The following is a 24,720-nucleotide window of genomic DNA, read 5'->3' on the forward strand; positions in this document are numbered from 1 at the left end:
AGGAGGAGGAAAAGCAGCGGGGGGGGGCGGGGGAGGAAGAGGAGGAGGTTTATAGGACAACCCCCCCCAGCAGGTCAGCAGGTGTGCTGGCGGGAGTAAGGCTGAACAGAGGTGTCAAAATCATCTTTCCCCCAGTTTAAAGCTGTTCGTTTTGGGGTTTTTTTTTAAAAAGGCCTGCATGAAAATTCTCATCAACATTGCATGCGCAATTGCAGTTGAATGCACACATTTTATTTTTAGAATTTTTTATTGATTATTTTAACATAACAAATTATTTCAGCAATTGTATTCCCCCCATTTTCCCCCTCCCCCCCCCCACGACTTCCCTCAGTTCCTCTGTCTGATTTATTAACACATAGTGTTCTCTGCATATTATAAAAATGTAAAGATCTCTAAATTATCCATCTATTACGTTAACAAATAAATTTGTGTACGTTTATTCAAAACCTGCCAAGGAGTCCAATTCATTTTGTTGTTTCTTTAAGTGCTTTGTAAAGGGTTCCCATTCTTCTTTAAAGTCACAGTTGTCCTTGTCACGTAATTTATGCGTCAATTTTGCCAGTTCCACATAGTCCATCAATTTTTCTTGCTGCTGTTCTTTCGTCGGGGTTTCTTCATTCTTCCAACCTTGCGCTATTAAGACTCTTGCTGCCGGCGTCGCATGTTGTTGTTGTTTAGTCGTTTAGTCATGTCCGACTCTTCGTGACCCCCTGGACCAGAGCACGCCAGGCACTTCTGTCTTCCACTGCCTCCCGCAGTTTGGTCAGATTCATGTTTGTAGCTTTGAGAACACTGTCCAACCATCTCATCCTCTGTCGTCCCCTTCTCCTTGTGCCCTCCATCTTTCCCAGCATCAGGGTCTTTTCCAGGGAGTCTTCTCTTCTCATGAGGTGGCCAAAGTATTGGAGCCTCAGCTTCAGGATCTGTCCTTCCAGTGAGCACTCAGGGCTGATTTCCTTCAGAATGGAGAGGTTTGATCTTCTTGCAGTCCATGGGACTCTCAAGAGTCTCCTCCAGCACCAGAATTCAAAAGCATCTATTCTTCGGCGATCTGCCTTCTTTATGGTCCAGCTCTCACTTCCATACATCACTACTGGGAAAACCATGGCTTTAACTATACGGACCTTTGTCGGCAAGGTGATGTCTCTGCTTTTTAAGATGCTGTCCAGGTTTGTCATCGCTTTTCTCCCAAGGAGCAGGCATCTTTTAATTTCGTGGCTGCTGTCACCATCTGCAGTGATCATGGAGCCCAAGATGTTGGTGTCGCATACATAAATATATTCTTCCTTTTCTTTGGCAGGTCTTTCCCTACAATCCCTAACAAAAATGCTTCAGGCCTTTTTACAAATGTTAATTGGAACATTTTCTTCAACTCATTATATATCATTTCCCAATTTTTTTAAATTTCTCTACAATCCCACCACATGTGATAAAAGTCCCTTCTTTTTCCTTACATTTCCAACATATATTTGAGCCGGTTTTATACATTCTTGCTATCTGTACTTTAAATTATTAATGCACACATTTTTAATACAGAACAGTTCCCCCTCCCTTAAACAAGATGCAATTTCTCCATATCATTTTCACTAATATATGGGAATATTATTCTTATTATTGCAAACATTCCCCCGCCCCAGCAACCCACACTATGTGAAATCACTACTTGGGCTATAGAGTTGCATTTGTAAAATCTGGAAAGCTTTTCAGCTTTGATGGAATGCATCACAGAACTGGAGAATTGGGAGGGACCCCTGAGGGTCATCTAGCCCAACCCCCAGCAAGGCCAGAAGGGGGCTCAAACCCAGGACCCTGAGGTCAGGCCAAAAGGGGCCCATTGAGCCCAGCATCCTGTTCTCACAGTGGCCATATATCCCTAAGAACATAATCATCTAGGTAGACTGCCTCTGCACCTGGAGGTTCCATACAGACATAAGAAGATGTCAGGCCAAAGGGGGCCTATCTATAAGGAACAAAGGGCACATATTAAAGTAAACAGTATTACCTCAGAAAACTGTAATATCATGAAAGGAACAACATAGGGGTGCCCGCTCTCCCCGTTATTATTTATTCTTACTTTAGAATCTTATTGCAAAATATAAGAAAACAATGATAAAATTAGGGGAATAAGAGTGGGCAGACAAAACTATAAACTAAAGCCTTCACGGATGATATAGTCTTAACTTTGGAACAGTATATACACAAAGTATCAAATGTGGTGACAGTAATAATAATGCAACAAACCACCACCACCACAAACTGGCTTATAAGTATAAAACCAAATTTACTAGAATAATAGCTAGAATAGAGATAGACTTGTAACCATTCAAGCAACAAACATACTAAGGTGCCATGTGCAAAACAAAGCCTGGAGATACTGTAAACATGGAGTGGATAAACGTACAACTTTATTGCACATGGAACTTGTTAAGATACATGTTTTATACTTATAAGCCAGTTTGTGGTGGTGGTGTTTTGTTGCATTAACTTTGGAACAACCCTTAGAAAGCATATGAGAGTTCGTAAAGGAGATAAACGAATTCAGAAAATTGACAGGCTTTAAAATAAGCAAAGGTAAAACTAAAACATTAGTTAAGAATATGGATGAGCACCTTAACAGGAAATTAGAGGAAATTACCGGCTGGGAAAGAGAGAAAAGGGTAATGTATTTGGGAGTGTGGTTAATGGCAATCATAATATCTACAAGGATAATTATATGAAGACTTGGAAAGAAATTTAAAAAGTCCTAGATATATGTGGCAGAATTCATTTATTTTTAGTGGAGAGAATCATAACTCTTTGAAAGTCAAATTTAGTTAGGGAGGAAAAGCCAGGAAGGTGGGCTGGAGGATTTCTAGGTATGCTGGGCAGAAGAAGAAAAGGAAAGTGTGCTACTTATCAGCAGGTGTGGTGGCACTAATGGTCTGGGCTGAAGGGGGCATGTTATAGATTTGTGGGGACTCCCCTAAACCTTAGAAATTAATAAATGGTAGGGTTTTGATTATTTGGAATGTGGAGAGATAATTACAAGCTGCAGAGGAATTCCTGGCCTAGCCTATGCAAAATGATCTGGCTAAGCTAAGGCCACCACAAAGAAGGAGAATGGATGCTTTTGAATTCTGGTGCTGGAGGAGACTCTTGAGAGTCCCATGGACTGCAAGAAGATCAAACCTCTCCATTCTGAAGGAAATCAGCCCTGAGTGCTCACTGGAAGGACAGATCCTGAAGCTGAGGCTTCAATACTTTGGCCACCTCATGAGAAGAGAAGACTCCCTGGAAAAGACCCTGATGTTGGGAAAGATGGAGGGCGCAAGGAGAAGGGGACGACAGAGGACGTGATGGTGGGACAGTGTTCTCAAAGCTACCAGCATGAGTTTGACCAAAGTGTGGGAGGCAGTGGAAGACAGGAGTGCCTGGCGTGCTCTGGTCCAGTGGGTCACGAAGAGGCGGACACGACTAAAAGACTAAACAACAACAAAGCTAAGGCCATTGAGAAACAATCCAGGGTCATTGAGGTCCATTGGTGAGGGCCAATGCAAGATAACTGTCCTCCCTCCTTGCCCTGAGGTGTGAACAGGGACTGGGGATTTGGAAGGTTGCCAGGGGAACTGGGTGCAAGGTGACAGGAAGCAGAAGGAGGGAAGAAGAAAGGCTGAGATCCATTTTGGGCAGGTTGGCTGAAGGCTGGCTGGGACAGATGCCCTGGACTTCAGGGCTGCACAAGTCCCTCTTGAAATGACCATGCAGAAGATCGGGACTCCCTCTATGCGGACTGATGGTGAAAATAGGTATATATATCTAATCTCCTTTATTGGCATAGAAAGAGTGTGTTGTATACATGGATCAAAACACAACACTGGGTGTAAATAAGTGAATAAACCATATTTCTTTAAGATATGAGTCTCCACTGTGTCTAAGTTCTCCAAAAAACCATAGACAGTTGTTGTTGTTGTTGTTGTTGTTGTTGTTATACCCTGCCTGTCTGGGTTGCCCCAGCTATTCTGGGCTGCTTCCAACAGTATATAGACAAACACAACAACAACACAACACAACAGAATCTCACCCATGCTCAGTCTGTAGAGAATGAGACTGTTAATCTCAAGGTTGTGGGTTTGAGCCCCATGTCGGGCAAAAAGATTCCTGCATTTCAGGTGGTTGGAATAGATGGCACTCGCGGTCCCTTCCAACTCTATGATTCTAGGGGCTCAGCTACATTGGCAAAGAAAAAACGCTTTTATATGTGTTGTTTATGCATTCTAACACTGTGGCACCAGATGGTGCTGTGGAGTTCCATCGCTGCTTACCCAATTTCTCATTCAAAGTTTGCAATGCGTTTAACTCAAATGCTTCTTTGATGTAGAGTCATAGAATCATAGAATCCTAGAGTTGGAAGAGACCACAAGGGCCATCAAGTCCAACCCCCTGCCAAGCAGGAAACACCATCAGAGCACTCCTGACATATGGTTGTCAAGCCTCTGCTTAAAGACCTCCAAAGTAGGAGACTCCACCACACTCCTGGGCAGCAAATTCCACTGTCAAACAGCTCTTACTGTCAGGAAGTTCTTCCTAATGTTTAGGTGGAATCTTCTTTCTTGTAGTTTGGATCCATTGCTCCGTGTCCGCTTCTCTGGAGCAGCAGAAAACAACCTTTCTCTCTCCTCTATGTGACATCCTTTTATATATTTGAACATGGCTATCATATCACCCCTTAACCTCCTCTTCTCCAGGCTAAACATGCCCAGCTCCCTTAGCCGTTCCTCATAAGGCATCGTTTCCAGGCCTTTGACCATTTTGGTTGCCCTCCTCTGGACACGGTCCAGTTTGTCAGTGTCCTTCTTGAATTGTGGTGCCCAGAACTGGACACAGTACTCCAGGTGTGGTCTGACCAGAGCAGAATACAGTGGCACTACTACTTCCCTTGATCTAGATGCTATACTCCTATTGATACTCCTATTGATACAGATCTCATATATTAGTTTCACCTTTTAAGTTGAATTACTGAAATAAATGAACTTTTCCACAATATTCTAATTTTTCGAGTTTCACCTGAAATTAGTGCATGAAGGGGTTAAGACCATAGAGTAAACTGTCCTGCCAGACTTAGCTCACCTTGGGAGGGACCAGGTAATCAAGGCTTTGTTCCCTTCCAGTCTACCTGACTCAGCTAGGCAGGTTGCTCCAGCGTAGCCCCATGGCTCTCACAAACTGTTCTTGTGTTTCTATACCAACAATTCAGGAACTTTCGCCACTAAGCCAAGTTTTATTGCCTGTGCAACTGTTTCTGAATGCTGTATGAAATCTGACCTTTGAAGAATTTGTAAGTAAACCATTCTTAATTTACCATCATGCGGTCTTTTCCTAGGCTGGGGGAAGAGGGAAGCTTTGGTATTCACAAGGGCGTATTTTAAAGGTCTAACAGTCTATTCTTCCACATACGTATTTTGTGTACACACACGGGTTGTTAGGGACGGCGGGTTAAACCACAGAGCCTAAGACTTGCCGATCAGAAGGTCGGTGGTTTGAATCCCCGCAATGACGGGGTGAGCTCCCGTTGCTCGGTCCCTGCTCCTGCCAACCTCGCAGTTCGAAAGCACGTCAAAGTGCAAGTAGATAAACAGGTACCGCTCCAGCGGGAAGGTAAATGGCGTTTCCGTGCGCTGCTCTGGTTCTCCAGAAGTGGCTTAGTCATGCTGGCCACATGACCCGGAAGCTGTATGCCGGCTCCCTCGGCCAGTAAAGCGAGATGAACGCCGCAACCCCAGAGTCGGCCACGACTGGACTTAATGGTCAGGCGTCCCTTTACCTTTTTTACACGGGTTGTTCCCTCATATTTGAGAAGGCAAAATCTAACAGTCATAGAATCATAGAATCATAGAGTTGGAAGAGACCACAAGGGCCATCGAGTCCAACCCCCTGCCAAGCATCCCTCGGATCTGTCTCTGGTGGATGTGGATCCATTATAAGTCAGAAATTAGAAGTGAAGTATGTCCAGCTGAAGACAAGCCAAGAGAAGCCAAAGTGAGTAGAATTACCTGGGGATTGGGAAAGCTTTGCATATCTATCCATTTCTGTTTTTCTCCGTTTCTCATTCTTTCATTCTCAATGTTCCACATTTCCACCTCAGTTTGCGATTTTGAAGTGGAGGGGAGGAAATCCTCATGAGACCCCACAAGCGTTTTGTGTGAATGAGTCCTTTCTCTCTGAATCTATTGTCGATCTCCCTGGGGCAGATCCTGAATTTTAGTGCTATTTGAAAAGGGAGAAAAATGTCCATTTCACTCTTCTTCCACCAGAGGGCTGTTGAAGGACATTCTATTTTCTCTGCTATTCGGTGTAAACATCCAGCAGTCAGCAGCAGCTTTTATGCTAAGTGGCCTGGGGGGGGGACGGGACGAAAAATGAAAATAAGATAAATGTTCCTGTAATTCTGGATTGTTTCTTCCTTGTTCCTTTCCCCCTTTCTTTCCACGTTCAGCCCAAAAACCCAGATGACAGCAGCAGAGGGATGAAACAGCTGGAACCACAATTGAACTGTAAAATGGTAGTTTACTTGAGTCAAACGAGAGAACCCCCAAACATTTTTTAAATAAAAAATCTCCCTCTCTCTCTGTTTTTATTAAATTTTCTGTTTTACAATGTAGAGTATTCATTTATACAAACCTTAAAATATCAATGACTTCCCTTCTTCTCTTTCCATGGTTCACTTTACATATAAACTAAACCATTTGGTATTCCATTATTATTACTCCCATCAAAACTTATTTACACTGCTGGACTTACAGTCATACCTCGGGTTGAAGTCGTTTCAGGTTGAGCAGTTTCGGGTTGCGCTCCGCGGCGACCCGGAAGTAATGGAGCGCGTTACTTCCGGGTTTTGCCACTCACGCATGCACAGACAGTCAAAATGATGTCACGCGCATGCACGGAAGCGGCGAATCGCGACCTGCACACGCACAGACGCAGGTTGCGTTTACTTCAAGATGCAAACAGGGCTCCAGAATGGATCCCGTTCGTATCCAGAGGTACCACTGTATATTAATGCTGCCAACGTTTTCAACTGTACGCAACCCCCCCCCCCAAATATTCCATAAACATTTTCCAGTCTTCTTTAAATTAATGTTCTCCTTCTTCTCTTATTCTATACGTTAGATCTGCAAGCTGCGCATATTCCATCAGTTTAAGTTCCCCTTCTTCTTTGGTTGGGACATCGTTGGGGCTAACGAAACATGGGCCGCTGTAGTGGCATACATACCGTATTTTTCGCCCTATAGGACGCACCTTTTCCCCTCCAAAAATGAAGGGGAAATGTGCCTGCGTCTTATGGGGCGAATGCAGGCTTTCGCTGAAGCCTGGAGAGCGAGGGGGGTCGGTGCGCACTGACCCCTCTCGCTCTCCAGGCTTCAGGAAGCTCTGCGCAACCCTTGGGAGACCGGCTCCGAGGGTTGCGCAAAGCTGCCTGCAGTCCCCAGCTCTGCGCAGCTCTGCGCAGCCACTGGGAGCCGGGCGCGAAGTCCCGCCCCGCTCCAGATGGCCGCACAGAGCTGCCTGCAGTCCCGGGATCAGCGCACTTCTCCCCATAGCCAGCCCCACAAGCTCGGGGGACAGCGGGGAGGCAGAGCGCGCCTTCCCGCTGTTCCCCGACCTGGTTCTTCCACCTGGGGGGGAAATAAAAAAATTTTTCTTTATTTCCCCCCCCAAAAAAACTAGGTGCATCCTATGGGCCGGAGCGTCCTATGGGGCGCAAAATACGGTTATAACCCTTTTTGACACCTGGGAATTTCCATCTGAATTATCCCCCAAAAAAGGACTCTGGTTTTTTTGGGGGAAGGTGCTTTTAAACATTTTTTTCAGTTCATTATGGATTATTTCCCAATACTCTTTTACCCTTTTACATGTCCACCACATATGAAAGCATGTTCCGTTCACCTCATTGCATCTCCAGCACTTATCTGATTCAGTCTTCCACATCTTAGCAAGTCTACTCTGAGTTAAGCACCATCTGTAAATCATTTTCAAGTAGTTCCCCTTCAAAGAATAACATGCTGTAAACTTCAGATCGATCTGGACTCCAGCTCTCATCAGCCTTAGCCAGGGTGACCAGTGCTCAGAGCAGGACTGATGGGAGTTGCAGTCCAACAGAATCTGGAAGGAGCCACACCAGATACCCATGGCATAAATGTCCATGCAGAACAGTCCACTCTTGTCACATGCAGCTTGATGCTACAACAAATTCATTGGCAAGTAAAATAACCAAGCAAGTATTAGAAACCACCCCAGAATTGGCCTTATTAAACATCTTCCAAGACAACAATGCCCACTTACACCACAAAGAACTCATAACCCGCCTACTTTCAGCAGCCAGAAAGACCATAACCAGACACTGGAGAGACCTGTCAGGAGGAAGCATGGACCAAATAGTATGGGAAACAGCCCTACTAGAAAAATTAACCAATAAACTGAAGCTGACATGGGGACAAATAGAAGAAGACACCTTCACGTCGGTATGGCTCCCCTTTATCACATACACAGCCCAACGAGACAATGACAAAAATCCATCAACAGCATACAAATCAATATGGCTAACCGGATCCAAAACACCCACCCACCCCACTCACACATGAAAACAAAGACCACCACAGCAAATCACAAACAAACAACCACACCCTAGGCCAACCCCAACCTCTCTCGCCACCAAAGGAACACAAGTGAACAGCAAAGAGAACCTGCACAAGCGGAAACCAGAGGCCTTTCTCCTGGGCATGGTCGGCCAATTGGTGCTAAAGAAGGATAGAACTTTTTTTATGTATGCAACAGCAGCAGCAAGAATACTCATAGCGAAATATTGGAAGACACAAGATTTACCCACCAGGGAAGAATGGCAGATGAAGTTGATGGACTACATGGAATTGGCGGAAATGACTGGCAGAATCCAAGACCAGGGAGAAGAGTTGGTGGAAGAAGACTGGAAAAAGTTTAAAGACTATTTACAGAAATACTGTAAAATTAATGAATGTTAGAAAAATGTTGGAATGAAGTTATATGGCTTTAGTTGAAATGTTATAAGGAATTAAGTATAAATAGATTATTAGAGCATTAAAGGGAAAAATAAGGTTAGAGTGTGTTAAGACAATTATAGGATAGAAAATAGAGGAAGATGGAAAGGAATTGCTGAAACAATCAATAGAAGTGGAATACAAAAAGGGAGGTGTGAGGAGGTCGTGGAAATTAGTGAAAGAAGGATAAAATATTGAAATTGGACTGTGTTTTAAATGGTTTTTGTTTTGTTTTGTTAGTTGTATGTTAATGTTTCGCAGTTGTTGTTTTTCCTATTATTATTGTACTGTATTAGTGTATGTTTTTTCTTTTTTGGTTTTTTGTAGTGTTGTGTTCAATTTGTTGGAAAATTAATAAATATTTTTTTTAAAAAAAAAAGAGAACCTGCACAAGCGACGCTGACACCAAACCCTGTGGGTTATCTGTGAGAGGTCTATTTCTGTGGCCCTACCTTACCTATGTATCTCCTATGATGTTATAGTTTATAATTATTGTGTAATGTTTTAATTCTGACTATCGGTCGAATAAAGAAATTGATTGATTGACACCAAACCCTACATATAGTAAGTAAAAGAGAAATATCACCACCCAAACCCCCCCACCTCCCCCCCTTTCCCCCTTTTCTTCCTAATGTCTCAACAAATTATACTGATTTGTAAAAATATTACATGGGGGGGGGGGAAATACGAGAGAGAGACATTGCACACACTTTTGTAAATCAAGAAAATCTTTAATTAAAAAAACAAAAAAAAACCCAAATTCATTGGCCTTTAAGATTTTGCCAGAGATTCTTTTTTTTCTGCAGCAGACAACCAGGGCCAGGCAATTCCGGCTAAACATCAGGAAGAACTTCCAGGACAGTAAGAGCTGTTCAGCAGTGGAACGGTCTCCCGTGGGAGAAACCCAGGAAAGGGGTCGAGTAAAAAGCGCATTGTGAAACACATGTTATTCATGCTTACTGGCATGCTCCGTTTTTGGGAAACGGTTGCGCTTCTTGGCCCTGATCTCACCCCAGCCTTTCACAAAGTGGTGTCGTCCAGATGTTTGGGGCTACAGCTGTAGTCTTTCCCAGCCCCATCGTGGAGCTGCAAAGGCTTGAAGCTTGCAGCGCCCGGGCTCTTATCACATGGCTGTCCCTTAAAAATTAAATTAAAACTTTAGATCTGCTTGTGGTTCGTACGAACAACGGAAACTGTCTTAGAATTAATCTAGCCCAGGACTGTCTGCCCTGACTGGCAGCAGCTCGCCAGGGTTTCAGGTTCTCTCAGAACTAAAAAGGTAAAGGGACCCCTGACCATTAGGTCCAGTCGTGGCCGACTCTGGGGTTGTGGCGCTCATCTTGCTTTATTGGCCGAGGGAGCCGGCGTACAGCTTCCGGGTCATGTGGCCAACATGACTAAGCCGCTTCTGGCGAACCAGAGCAGCGCATGGAAGCGCCGTTTACCTTCCCGCCAGAGTGGTACCTATTTATCTACTTGCACTTTGACGTGCTTTTGATCTGCTAGGTGGGCAGGAGCAGGGACAGAGCAACGGGAGCTCATCCCGTCACGGGGATTCGAACCGCCGACCTTCTGATCGGCAAGTCCTAGGCTCTGTGGTTTAACCCACAGCGCCACCCACGTCCCTTCTCTCAGAACTACCTGTAGATTAACCACTGTATGTTCTGCATTCAAAGCAGCTGCCCTGCCACCAAACAATGGAACTTCCCCATTTATGAAAGATTTAGAAAACTTAGAATCATGGAATCCTAGAGTTGGAAGAGACCACAAGGGCCATTGAGTCCAACCCCCTGCCAAGCAGGAAACACCATCAGAGCACTCCTGACATATGGTTGTCAAGCCTCTGCTTAAAGACCTCCAAAGAAGGAGACTCCACCACACTCCTGGGCAGCAAACTTATTGATTAGAATATTTGTGTGAAATTGTATAGGAAAAATACGGAATAACAGATACAATCTTGCTTAAAGTGTAGATAGGAAGTGCAGTGTAAGCGATGGAAGACAATGAAATTTTATTATTGAGATATTTGTAGGATAAATTTGGAAGAAATTCTTCCAACTTTTCTTCTTCTTCTCTTTTTTTCCTCTTTTTCTTTTCTTCCTTTTCTCTCTTTTGTTCATTTTTTATATATGTGTGCTTATCTGAAATATATATGTATGTACAGTATGTATTTGCAATATGTTGCTTATATTTTGTAATAATTATGTTAAATAAATTAATAATAATAGAAAAACAACGGAACTTCCCCATTCTGAATAAGGTTACAGTGGTACCTCGGGTTACATACGCTTCAGGTTACATACTGTCAGAGCTGCTTCAAGATCCTAGCTCACAGAGGATCACGCTAGCCAGCGGTCATTAAGTAAAAGTCTTTATTGAGTTACAGTTTCCATTCCCAAGCTGCTGCGTGCAACTCTACGTCTAATGGCTAGATCGGCGAAGCTCCGTCTGAGTCTCCGCCCCTTGTGCACCAACTTAATATCCTAGCCCTGCTCCACCTTTTCCGCCTGACTGCTCTCCTCTGGGTCCCTCTGCCCCCCGGGGTCTCTTCCTTCCGGGATTCTTCTGAGGCCGACCCCCCGGAACTCCCTGTCTCCTTGCGCCGGGCTTTAGGACCTGGCTCCCTCTCCTGGCTGCCTACTGCGTCACTTTCCTGTGCATTTGAACTTGGCGCGCGCGCCCAACCTTCCACTTTCCGTCTGACCGTTTCTTCGCTCCCCGATGGAGGTGTGGCCACTCCTGACTCGTGCCCTCCCCCCTGTTGCGAGCTGCCAGCGCTTGATCTCTGGCGCTCTTCCTCTTCCCTGCTCTCTGGCTGTGACGCTGGTCCCGATTTCCAACTGCTCTCCTCGGAGTCCCCTCTGGCTCTATCTTCCTGGGGTGTCCCCCTAGGCTCCCCCCTTGCCCTGGCCACTGGTGCTCCTTTCTGTGAATCTTCTGATTCACTGGAAAGACTCGGAGATCTCGGGTCGTCGTCATCACTCATCTTTTCTTCTGCCTCCTCCCCCTCGCTCTCTGTTTCCTCCCTTGCCCTTGCCTCTGCTCCTGAACCCCTGACACATACGCTTCAGGTTACAGACTCCGCTAACCCAGAAATAGTGCTTCAGGTTAAGAACTTTGCTTCAGGGTGAGAACAGAAATCGTGCTCCGGTGGCGCAGCGGCAGCAGGAGGCCCCATTAGCTAAAGTGGTGCTTCAGGTTAAGAACAGTTTCAGGTTAAGAACGGACCTCTGGAACGAATTAAGTACTTAACCTGAGGTACCACTGTATTGTTACCGGAAAAATCCGAGGGCTCCCTTGGACAAAAACAAAGACACCAACCAGGATAACTTGGAGCAAAACAGCAGCCTGTAGGCTTGGCCTTTATTGAACTGTTGCAACAGGGTGTTCCCCTCACTTGCAGGAGAGAGGAAAGACCCAGAAAGATGGTCTGCAAGACCTTATAAAGACTTTTGAAATTCCCATCCTCCAGGTCAAGCCCACCCCCAGAAACATCATGCATACATTACAGAAAGGAGGGGTTGACATCATGCATACATTACAGAAGGGGTTGACATCATGCATACATTACAGAAAGGAGGGGTTGAGGGAGGAGTTGTGGTGGTAACCTGAGTGTCCTGTCACCTGGCTGGTTCTTCCTTTCCCCCTGCCCATGAGTCACTTCCAGGAGACAAAGAGGAGTTCACTGTTTCCTGCCCCCAGAGGGAAGATCTGATCATTGTCCTTTGTTTCAGTCCATGCTGAATCCACTCCCATATGCAAGTTCTTTGTGATCTTGATGGTCTTCTGTCTAGGACCATCAGGGTTGGCATAGCAACTGGGCAGGGCTCCTGTGGATGTGCTGGGATGGTGAAGGGATTATGGCTGACCAGAACCAAGCCACCCCCCCCCCTTTGATAGTCCTTGTCATATGGAGTAAAACAAAAATGGAACAGTGCAAATCCGATGTATGGTTGATTTTTTGTATGAATTTATAACAGAAGTGTGGCATATGTAGTGTGTGAGTGTGAGAAGTTTGAAGTGTGGGGGGTTCCTGCTACAGTATCAATAAAGGGTTGATTTAAATAAGAAGGTGCTTCATATACTGAATTGTTCGCACAAACTGGTAGTGACTCCACCCACAGGGTTTTCCCCAGCCAGGGACTGAACCAAGCATGTGTTCTCGCACTGAGCTGTGGCCCTTCCCTTAAAATTAAATGTGGAAATACAAACGGGAAACTGTTGCAGGAATTTATGTATAGGTTGGGGGGGTGTTGCCCCTCCAGCAGATATAATGCACATGCAGCCCACTATCAAAATCAGCACACTCACGTTTGTGACTTTTGTGATTTGTCCCCACAAAACACTTCATCACAGTTTCTTCCTATCTATTCAAAGGGCCTTTGCTGCATGATACCAAATGTAAGAATTCACTGATCAATGAATCTATGTTTTGGCTCGCTGGGAAAACTTCAGAAATTCCTATAGACCTGTGAGCTCAGCTACTCAGCAGCCCCTCTGCCTGAGTGATAATTCCTGGCCTCCTGATACCTGAGTGCCAGACAGGTAGCCATTCCAGAAATAACAAACTCAAATGAAGACGAAAGGGTGTGATGAACTTGGCTGGGAAACAGGGAAATGTAAAGCTCTCTTTTGTTCCACTGGATGGGTGTTTGGTGGAGGGCAAGGAGAACCACGGGGCAGGGTCCAGGATGCTCAGATTCCTGCCACCAGACCTCCCCTTTCATGATGTAACCGTGATGTAGTTGGGGGGGGTGTAACATGGGGATGAGCAGCTAATAAAAGTTTGGGTTCTCTTTTGTTCGGGGCTTCCATCTTGTTCCACCTGGTGGCAGGTGGGAGTCCTGTCGCAACAGTCTTCAATAAAAACCAAGCCTACTGGCTGCTGTTTTGCTCTGGTATTCCTGGCTGGTGTCCTTGTTTTTTGCCCAAGGGAACCCTCAGATTTCTCCATTAACAAAGCAGTGGGGCACTGAAGCCCCCAGCAGAAACAGACGTACAGCCCCTCTCCCCCAGTGCCTGAGTGCTGCTTTGACACTCCGTAGAGCGCCTCTGTAGAGAGACTACATGTCAAAGGGGAGGAAAGTCCCCCTAAGCCCCATGTCTTGGTGAGTGGGAGAAGACAGGAAGGCGATGCAGAGAAGACTGGAACGCAGGAGCCTGGCGGATTCTCCCCTATAATAACTTGTGCAAATGAATTGCGTCAATTCCGTAGAAAAGGACTAGTGTCGCCGAAGCAAAAGGGCAGCAGTTAACTCAGTGGGCAAGGAGGAACGGAAAGGTAAACTGGACCACCACTGTCAACCGCAGGCAGCTATACAAAGAGAAGCCTTGTGTAAGACTCCTCCTTCAGCAACAGAAGAGTTTGGCCAGAGAGAGAGAGAGAGACCTTTGCAGAGTCTGGGGAATCTGTACAATCCGCCCATCTGTACAGCATTAACAATGTTCAGCTTATGTGGACGGAAGCGAAGCATCGCTCAGGGCCCAAGGCTAAATTTGGGAAACCTTTACAGGCCGCCATATGGCTGAAGGAGCAAATGAACCAACGAACGGGCAGCGCTTGTGGAAAGAAGATCAGGCAGCCCCGGGTCGTCATCCTGAGACACGCCTCACTGGGATGAAACCCTACTGGAACCTGATTTGGGGGAAGTGGAGATTATAATAATGATTTATTTTGGTGCCAGCTATAAAGCTTGCCCTTCTGCCAAGCCCTTTGAGGTGGGTTGAGTGTTCTTTTGGAGACGATGGCTGGCATTGCCGAAGAAACAAACTGAGTGAACTTTTCACTGAAGCAGATTTCGTTTTAACTGATGGGTTGTTGTTTTTAATTTGTGCATTGCATGTTTTGGATGGTAGCCAACAAAGTCTTCTTCTTCCTTATTAAATTTCTATATCGCCCTTCATCCGAAAATCACATAGCCGTTTACAGTATAAAAACACAAAAATACGTAACATAATACCAAAAAAAAAAACCCTCCCCGTCCCACAAACTTGTTTAAAAGGTCACCGATTGTTTAATCAGACAAAGCCTGGTTCTAGAGAAACATTTTCGCCTGGCGCAATATGTAATGAAGGGACCAGGCGAGCTTCCCTGGGGAGAGCATCCCACAAGTTGGGAGCCACCACCGAAAAGGCCCGTTCTCACGCTGCCACCCGCGCAAAGTCTTTTGGCTGCACAACAGAACATATGTACAGAAGATGAGCTAGCTGGATCAGGCCCATTTGGTTTAGTACTCACAGGGGCCAACCACATGCCCCGTGGGAAGCCCCCAAGCAGAATCTGAACCCAAGACCACTCTCCCCTTGTGCAGTAACTGGTATTCAGAAACATCACTTGGAGCCACTAGCCATCAACAGACAACCTTCTCTTCCATGAATTTGCCGTGTGCCCTTTTAAAGCCATCCAAGTTGGTGGACGTTGACTATATGTTGTGTGAAGAGAAGTCCTGGCTTGTAGACTGTCTTCAATAGGCTTCCTCAACCTCGGCCCTCCAGTTGTCTTGAGACTACAATTCCCAGCATCCCTGACCACTGGTCCTGCTAGCTAGGGTAGTGGGGCTACCTTGGAAGGTGACCCGGAAACTACAACTAATCCAGAATGAGGCAGCTAGACTGGTGACTGGGGGCGGCCACTGAGACCATATATTGGCTCCCAGGACGTTTCCGAGCAAAATTCAAAGTGTTGGTGTTGACCTTTAAAGCCCTAAACAGCCTCGGTCCTGTATACCTGAAGGAGCGTCTCCACCCCCATCATTCAGCCCAGACACTGAGATCCAGCGCTGAGGGCTTTCTGGCATTTCCCCCACTGCGATAAGCGAATTTACAGGGAACCAGGCAGAGGGCCTTCTCGGTGGTGGCGCCCGCCCTGTGTCACGCCCTCTCACCAGATGTCAAAGAGATAAACAACTACCTGACATTTAGAAGAAATCTGAAGGGAAGTTTTTAAAGTGTGACATTTTAATGTATTTTTAATCTTTGTTGGAAGCTGCACAGAGTGGCTGGGGAAACCTATCCAGATGGGCGGGGTACAAATAATAAATTATTATTATTATTATTATTATTATTATTATTATTATTATTATTATTATTATTATTATTATTATTGGAGTTGTAGGCCAAAAACATCTGGAGGGCCGAGGCTGAGGAAACCTGGTCTTGAATCTTCCAAACAAGCCAGAAATCTGGACAAGGGCTGTTAAAACAACCACCACCACCACAACCACAACCGTCTTATCCAGTTTACCCATCTGGCCGGGCCACTTGGTTGCTGATGTTCCGGTGGGCTTCATTTACTTTGGCCACAGAGGATACTTATTCTTGTGTGTTTGTCCGTTCTTTTCTCCCCCCCCCCTCCAGCCCTCGGCTTCACTCTCCAAATGGTTCGTTGTGATGAGGTTTGCAGGCGGCCCTGCCGGGGCTTGCCAGAGCTTCCTTCTCCTACCGCCACCCAACGCAGCGCATGGCGTGATCGCTCGCCCAGAGGAGCTGTTAAAAGGGCCTGGCAGGAAACCTCAGACATTTTTTCCTTTGCTACTCATGTCATTTTCAATTAAAAGACAATCGCCTTCCCCTCCCCTCCTCTTCTTAGAACCCTGGGCTGAGTTCCTAGGCGGTAGCTGAGCTACTGGTTGAAAGAGGAACCGATGGAAAGGAAATGCTCCGTGGGACGAGGAGGAGGTGGAAGGAACACGGGTCAGGTGGGGATGAAATCATGAAACGGACCCGTGCTGGACAATGGGAGCGAGAAGAGATGGCAAAAACCAGAGACTCCTGCGGCTGATGTTTGATATTTCCCCAACACACACAGACAACTTCTGACCCAGTTGCGGGAGGTCACAAAAACACACACTTTGGCATCACGTTTCTCGTTTGGATCCCGACTTTTTACCAGAAATCAGCCTTATGGTAATAATACTGTTTTCAGTTCCTGGCTCGCTTTATGCCCTTGACTCAATTCTTCCTTGCTTGCCCTCCATCTTGAATATATATATATATATAGAGAGAGAGAGAGAGATTGGCATTTTGATTAAGCAAACAACTTCTTTTTAAGGAAGAAGAGAAGTAGAATAGAGGTGGACATCACCAGAGACCAACCAATAGCTGGGGAGGGGGGAGCTTGTTATACAGAAAGTACCCCCCAGGAAGGAACGCGGGTGGCGCTGTGGGTTAAACCACAGAGCCTAGGACTTGCCGATCAGAAGGTCGGCGGTTCAAATCCCCACGACGGGGTGAGCTCCCGTTGCTCGGTCCCTGCTCCTGCCAACCTAGCAGTTCGAAAGCACCTCAAAGTGCAAGTAGATAAATAGGTACTGCTCTGGCGGGAAGCTAAACGGTGTTTCCATGCGCTGCTCTGGTTCACCAGAAGCGGCTTAGTCATGCTGGCCACATGACCCGGAAGCTGTACGCCGGCTCCCTCGGCCAATAAAGTGAGATGAGCGCCGCAACCCCAGAGTCGGTCACGACTGGACCAATGGTCAGGGGTCCCTTTACCTTTACCTTATCCCCCAGGAAATGGGTTCGATGCCCAACCTATGGAAGGAAAACCAGCCAGTGGTAACAGCCCCACACTTACAAGTTTTTTGAAAGGGAGCTGGTCAAGCTGCAGAGGTCTAAGAACACTGGCCATTCTCCATGACTGCCCGGTAGAGGACCAGATACTGTGGGCAGAGAGCAGAGGGTGGTTAGCTGTGTTGGCTCCGGGTTTCAGAGGACCCTTCTCCCTACGTGAACTTACCCATCACACAGACACTGCAGCAGAGGTTTATCCTGTTCTGGTCCAATCCCGGAACCACTGGAGGAAAGCGGCAAGGCTGGACAAAGGTTGCTGAACCACGGACAGCTCCAAGCAAACCCCTTGCTCTGACAGAGTTTGGGAGTAGAATGAGGCCAGGGCCTTCTCAGTGGTGGCTCCGACCTGGTGGAATGCTCTGTCCCATGAGACCAGGGCCCTGCAGGATTTAACCTCCTTCCATCAGGCCTGTAAGACAGAGCTATTCCACCTGGCTTTCAATTTGAATTCCGCCTGATCTTTTATTCCCCTTCCTTTCCTCCCGCTCCCCTTTTTATGAAGATTCCCCGCTCTGAGACCCCACAGCTAATTCTCCCCTGGTCTCCTCGCTGGCCCAAGTAGGAATAATTCAGCCAGCTAGCCCTGAGGATTATCTAATGTTTATTGGATGGATTTTCCCCCTAAATTGATTTTTGAATTCTGAATTTATTGTTATTCACGTTTTATACTGCATTTTATGCTGTTTTTTCTTGCATCAATTACCGGCAAGTGTTTTAAATTTGTTGTTAGCCACCCTGAACCCGGTTTTCTGAACCAGGGAGGGCGGGGTATAAATAAAAAAATATTATTATTATTTTGTACCTCTGTCCGGACTGCTGCCTCCAGGCTAAATTCACCTGTGGAGACCTTCAGGGCCTGAAGATGAGCACTCCTCCCCCGTTCCACAGCCTCCCTCCTGAAGAGCTCCTGAACAGGTGATGTGTTGGGAAAGGAAAGGTACCCACCAGGGTCCAGGGTCCAGTCTCCAGCCTTATAGGTCCTGGTGGCCTGGGAGGTTCCCCTGGGGAGTCCTGCCCAACCACCTCAGGTGCGATGGTCTCCCTACTGTGATGGCCTGGGACTCGGACTCGGAGCCAGAGGAGTCTCAGTCCGCACTGGATCCTCTGCCTCAGGCATCATCTGAACCAAGTCTGGGGCCTGATCCTGAAGAGTCCCAGTCTGCACAGGTTCCCCTGCAACAAACACCAGCTGGGCCGAGTCAGGGGCCTGATCCTGCCCTGGCTCCAGATGCGGGGATGACCTCCTTGCCTCCAGCTGGGACATCACTCACAGCTGCTCCACTACCGGTTGGGTCAGGGGAGGCTGAAACGGCCCCTGGGTCTAGTAACCCACCGACGTCTCCTGAGCTGCAGAGGCTAAGGTCTGAGAGAAGGAGAGACCTGAGTACTCGCAGGAGGAGTGCTCACCTTCGGGCGAGACAGGGAGGTGAGTCACCAGGGGATCAGGACCGGCCGCTACCCCAACAAAGATAAAAGGCTGTCGGACCCCGCCCCAGGTTGTGGGAGCAACATTGCTGTGTGCCAGATCCTGCCTGAGATCCTGTACCTGTCCTTGCCTGGTTTCCTGCCTCGTGTCCTGCCTTGGCCCTGTCGGACTGACTCCCAGCAGCAGTGGGAGTCTCCCCTCTCTGGAGTCTCCCCTCTCTGGAGATTCAGATAGAGCACATTCCTTAGTAATAATAATAATAATTTATTATTTATACCCCGCCACCCTGGGCGGTTTCCAACAAAGTATTAAAATACAGTGGTCTGTTAAACATTAAAGGCTTCCCTAAACAGGGCTGCCTTCAGATGTCTCCTAAAAGTCTGGTAGTTGTTGTTCTCTTTGACATCTGATGGGAGGGCATTCCACAGGGTGGGCGCCACCACCGAGGAGGTGTTATGTAGTCTCGGCGGCCGCCCCCAGTCACCAGTCTCGCTGCCTCATTCTGGATTAGTTGTAGTTTCCAGGTCACCTTCAAAGGTAGCCCCATGTAGAGCGCATTGCAGTAGTCCAAGCGGGAGATAACTAGATTATGCACCACTCTGGCGAGACAGTCCGTGGGCAGGGAGGGTCTCAGCCTGCGTACCAGATGGAGCTGGTAAACAGCTGCCCTGGATACAGAATGGACCTGCGCCTCCATGGACAGCTGTGAGTCCAAAATGACTCCCAGGCTGCGCACCTGCTCCTTCAGGGGCACAGTTACCCTATTCAGGACCAGGGAGTCCTCCACACCCGCCTGCCTCGTGACCCCCAAAAACAGTACTTCTGTCTTGTCAGGATTCAACCTCAATCTGTTAGCCGCCATCCATCCTCCAACCGCCTCCAGACACTCACACAGGACCTTCACCGCCTTCAGTGGTTCTGATTTGAAAGAGAGGTAGAGCTGGGTGTCATTCGCATATTGATGAACACCCAGCCCAAACCCCCTGATGATCTCTCCCAGCGGCTGCATGTAGATGTTGAAAAGCATGGGGGAGAGGAGGGAGCCCTGAGGCACCCCACAAATGCCTGGGGCGTGTGTCTGCAGGTCTTGGGCTGCCTTGACCACAAGACTCCCCTCTCGGCTTCGCTGAGGTGATCTAAAGGAAAGCAGAGCAGGAAAGATGTCTGGCACCACCTTGGCTGCTGGAGTTGAGTTGCCAGAAGGAGGTGTAGCAGGTACTGTTGAATCATCTTGGGAGTCCACTCCAGATCCGAAGATCTGCTCCTTAGCTTTTCCTTCTCTTTACACTGGGTAAGGATTTTAATCCCAAAGCCTTTCTCACAAATGAGTAAGAGCTGTTTGACAAGTGGAATGGTCTCCCTCTGGAGCAAGGGTCAGCAAACCTTTTCAGCAGGGGGCCAGTCCACTGTCCCTCAGACCTTGTAGGGGGCCGGACTATACAGTGGTACCTCTGGTTGCGAACGGGATCCGTTCCAGAGGCCCGTTCGCAACATGAAAAGAGCGCAACCCGCAGTGGTGCATCTGCGCACACATGGGTTGCGATTCGCTGCTTCTGCGCATGCGTGCGACGTCCTTTTGCGCTTCTGCGCATGCGCGAGCGGCGAAACCCAGAACTAACCCTTTCCGGTACTTCTGAGTCGCTGCAGGACGTAACCTGAAAGAACGTAACATGAAGCGGACGTAACATGAGGTATGACTGTATTTTAGAAAAAAATATATGAACAAATTTCTATGCCCCACAAATAACCCAGAGATGCATTTTAAAGAAAAGCACACATTCTACTCATGTAAAAACACGCTGATTCCCGGACGGTCCGTGGGCCGGATTTAGAAGGCAATTGGGCCGGATCCGGCCCCCGGGCCTTAGTTTGCCTGCCCATGCTCTGGAGACTGTGGACTTTCCTTTCTTGGAGGTTTTTAAGCAGAGGTTGGGAGGCCCTCCGTCAGGGATGCTTTAGCTGAGATCCCTGCATTGCAGGGGGCTGGACTGGATGACCCCTGGGGACCCCCTTCCAACACTACAATTCTGCCACAAGGTGACGGAGCTTCAGGAACAGAGTTTTCCTTCTTCCAGGTGGGCTACCTTCCCAGGCTGATGAGCCCCATTTATCCAGCAGCAGCCACCCAGGATTTCAGGTAGCACCACCTGAGGGCGGGGGGGACCCTTGGGACCTTCTGCATGCAGAGCAGGTGTCCTTATCTCCTGGGCCCTTGTAGCTCCGTGCCAGGGGGCGGAAGGACGGCTCGCAATGTTTTAGGTCAGCGAACAAATAAAAAACCTCCCCTCTCCAGTAAAGGCCAAAGTCTAAAATTACTGAACTGCATCACTGGACCCCCTTAAGCTGCCAGTTGGTCGCAGGACAAATTAGTTTAGCCAGGAAAGAGAATTCCAAGACTCTGCTTTTTCGGTAAGAGGAGGTGATGTTCTCCTGCCTCCTGGACGGGGTCTGGAAGTTATTTTTCTCTATGTGTGTGTCGTTTCTTTCTTTTTTTTGTGCGTGGCAGAAGCATGCAAGACCCGGTAGCCAGCGGATGGCCTTTGGGGATGCTTTTGCTGAGCACATGGCGTCCCAACAGGGTGAGATCACTCCTTTCCTTTATTTTCCTTGGAAAAACACACACCCTGAGCCGTTCCTCTGATGGTTCGGGGAACTTGTGGCTCTCTCCAAAGCTCGCTGTTTTCCCCAAAACAAAGACTTTACCCACAGAAGCTGAGGACAAACACACCTCAGCAGGCCAGGTGGCTCCTATCTGACTTAATGAAGAGGTAGTCTTGGGAACAGGAGGAAGAAAAAGATGCTGCGAAGCTTAAGGATGTGGGTCTACTCCCAACACAATCCTGTTCCCCACAGAGGCCAACTGGACAGCTCAGGGAAGCCCACAAACAGGGAGGAAACAGCTCTCTCCCATGGTTGCTCCCTAGCCCTATCTCAGAGGTAGACTGCCCTGGACATGGAAGTTCTGCTTGGGCAAAGGATATAGAAAGAAATGTGTTGGTTTGGACCAAAGCTGTGCCTGGTCTGTGTTCAGTTCCTAGCATCTCAAAGTGTTGGTGCTGACCTTTAAAGCCCTAAACGGCCTTGGTCCAGAATACCTGAAGGAGCGTCTCCACCTCCATCGTTCAGCCCGGACACTGAGGTCCAGCGCCGAGGGCCTTCTGGCGGTTCCCTCACTGCAAGAAGCCAAGTTACAGGGAACCAGGCAGAGGGCCTTCTCGGTAGTGGCACCCGCCCTGTGAAATGCCCTCCCACCAGAGAGCCAGTGTGGTGTAGTGGTTAAGAGCGGTAGTCTCGTAATCTGGGGAACCGGGTTCGCGTCTCCGTTCCTCCACATGCAGCTGCTGGGTGACCTTGGGCCAGTCACACTTCTCTGAAGTCTCTCAGCCCCACTCACCTCACAGAGTGTTTGTTGTGGGGGAGGAAGGGAAAGGAGAATGTTAGCCGCTTTGAGACTCCTTAGGGTAGTGATAAAGTGGGATATCAAATCCAAACTCTTCTTCTTCTTCTTTTTCAGATGTCAAAGAGAAAAACAACTACCAGACTTTTAGAAGACATCTGAAGGCAGCCCTGTTTAGGGAAGCTTTTAATGTTTAACAGACTACTTATTTTAATACTTTGTTGGAAGCCGCCCAGGGTGGCTGGGGAGACCCAGCCAGATGGGCGAGGTATAAATAAATTATTATTATTATTATTATTATTATTATTATTATTATTATTATTATTATTTGCCCCAGGGAGATCACTTTGATGAACAACACAGGAGGCAGCAGCTACGAGTTGCTAGTCTCTGCAGCCACAGCAGGCGCTGTGATTCTCCAGCAATTTGACTTCGCCAGCAATGCTACCAATCGGTGCAGACGGTGCTATTTATTTATTAAATTAGAGGCTTTGCTACCCTGCTTTTCAGCCAGAAAAACCCCCCACAGCAGCTTACATACAGTCAAAACAAGACAGCTCTGACCTGCAGGCTTACACTCTTTTTTTAAAAAAAACACCCAACTCACAACACAACACACAAGGGGAAAGGGAGCAGGAGGGAAGAGGAAAACTGAAACTCAAGCATCGGTTTCTAAACGACGGCTCCTAATATTGACCAGCTGGCAACATTCAGAGGCAGGAGGTACCTGATGGAACTGGGCCTCCATTAAAGCTGATGGAACTGGGCCTCCGGCTACCAATCTCTCCCACTGAGGGAGACTGATGGAATGGGTCACAGCAGAGCCGATGGACCAGTGGCTCTGTCCCAGCCCACAAATATCAAAAATAACCAGCAGCAGCAGGGTCCAAATTAGAAGCAGCCAAACAGAGGTTCTGCACAATGTTCTCCTTTTTATTTCCCTTTTTGAGGGGGGTGGTCCTGAATATTTGATCCTGGTCAAGGTTATTGTTCCTGGCAGTTTCTGCTTCCTCCGCCTAGGTGGTCTCCCGCACAAATCAGGACTCACGGAGCAAAGGGAACATTTCCATGATGCTCTGGCGGCTCATCAGATCCAGAGAACAGGTCTCCTTTTGCCCACTTGCGTGATTCTCACCAGAGTGGTGGCTTTGATTTGCCTTCCCGTGATTGATCCATGCACACAGCTTTGTGTTTCCAACTCAAGACCCATTGTTCTGGGCACCACAATTCAAGAAGGACACTGACAAACTGGAACGTGTCCAGAGGAGGGCAACCAAAATGGTCAAAGGCCTGGAAACGATGCCTTATGAGGAACGGCTAAGGGAGCTGGGCATGTTTAGCCTGGAGAAGGGGAGGTTAAGGGGTGATATGATAGCCATGTTCAAATATATAAAAGGATGTCACATAGAGGAGGGAGAAAGGTTGTTTTCTGCTGCTCCAGAGAAGCGGACACGGAGCAATGGATCCAAACTACAAGAAAGAAGATTCCACCTAAACATTAGGAAGAACTTCCTGACAGTAAGAGCTGTTTGACAGTGGAATTTGCTGCCAAGGAGTGTGGTGGAGTCTCCTACTTTGGAGGTCTTTAAGCAGAGGCTTGACAACCATATGTCAGGAGTGCTCTGATGGTGTTTCCTGCTTGGCAGGGGGTTGGACTCGATGGCCCTTGTGGTCTCTTCCAACTCTATGATTCTATGATTCTATGATTCTAAGAACATCTCATCCAGTTCAATCTTTGAAAAACACCTTTGAAAAACTTTTTTATATTCTCCAGTGTGCTACCCTTGCCATTGTGGCAGCACGGGGTTGCCGTTCTGTGATTGGACTTACGCTACTTGTTGAACGGTTCATTTTACTGCACATGTAACTTCTTAAGATAAGTTGTACATTTATCCACTCCATGTTTACAGTATCTCCAGGCTTTGTCTTGCACATGGCACCTGGGTACAGTGGTACCTCAGGTTACAGACGCTTCAGGTTACAGACACTTCAGGTTACAGACTCCGCTAACCCAGAAATAGTACCTCAGATTGCTTCAGGATGAGAACAGAAATCGCACAGCAGTGGTGCGGTGGCAGCAGGAGGCCCCATTAGCTAAAGTGGTACCTCAGGTTAAGAACAGTTTCAGGTTAAGAACGGACCTCCAGAACAAATTAAGTTCTTAACCCGAGGTACCACTGTATGTTTGTTGTTTGAATGGTTACAAGTCTATCTCTATTCTAGCTATTATTCTAGTAAATTTGGTTTTATACTTATAAGCCAGTTTGTGTTGGTGGTGG

General features: G+C 47.4%; 1 protein-coding gene across 2 annotated transcripts in view; it reads right to left on the reverse strand.

The window, feature by feature from the left end:
- Positions 1-17,811, reverse strand: part of ABHD8 (abhydrolase domain containing 8) — a 49,369-nt gene extending 31,558 nt beyond the window's left edge. Inside the window, exons 1-2 of one of the 2 annotated variants that reach the window (XM_081177897.1) lie at positions 17,623-17,811; positions 6,030-6,372 (exon numbers count right to left, since the gene is read on the reverse strand). In XM_081177897.1, coding sequence (XP_081034023.1) covers positions 6,030-6,063 — 34 coding nt within the window. In that variant the 5' untranslated portion in view covers positions 6,064-6,372; positions 17,623-17,811. Of the gene's footprint in view, positions 1-6,029; positions 6,432-17,622 lie in introns of those variants that run through there. The other variant, XM_081177898.1, reaches the window with a different exon arrangement.
- Positions 17,812-24,720: the final 6,909 nt, after the last annotated feature.

Source organism: Podarcis bocagei, assembly GCF_964188305.1.
Source record: "Podarcis bocagei genome assembly, chromosome: 18".
NCBI lineage: Eukaryota > Metazoa > Chordata > Lepidosauria > Squamata > Lacertidae > Podarcis > Podarcis bocagei.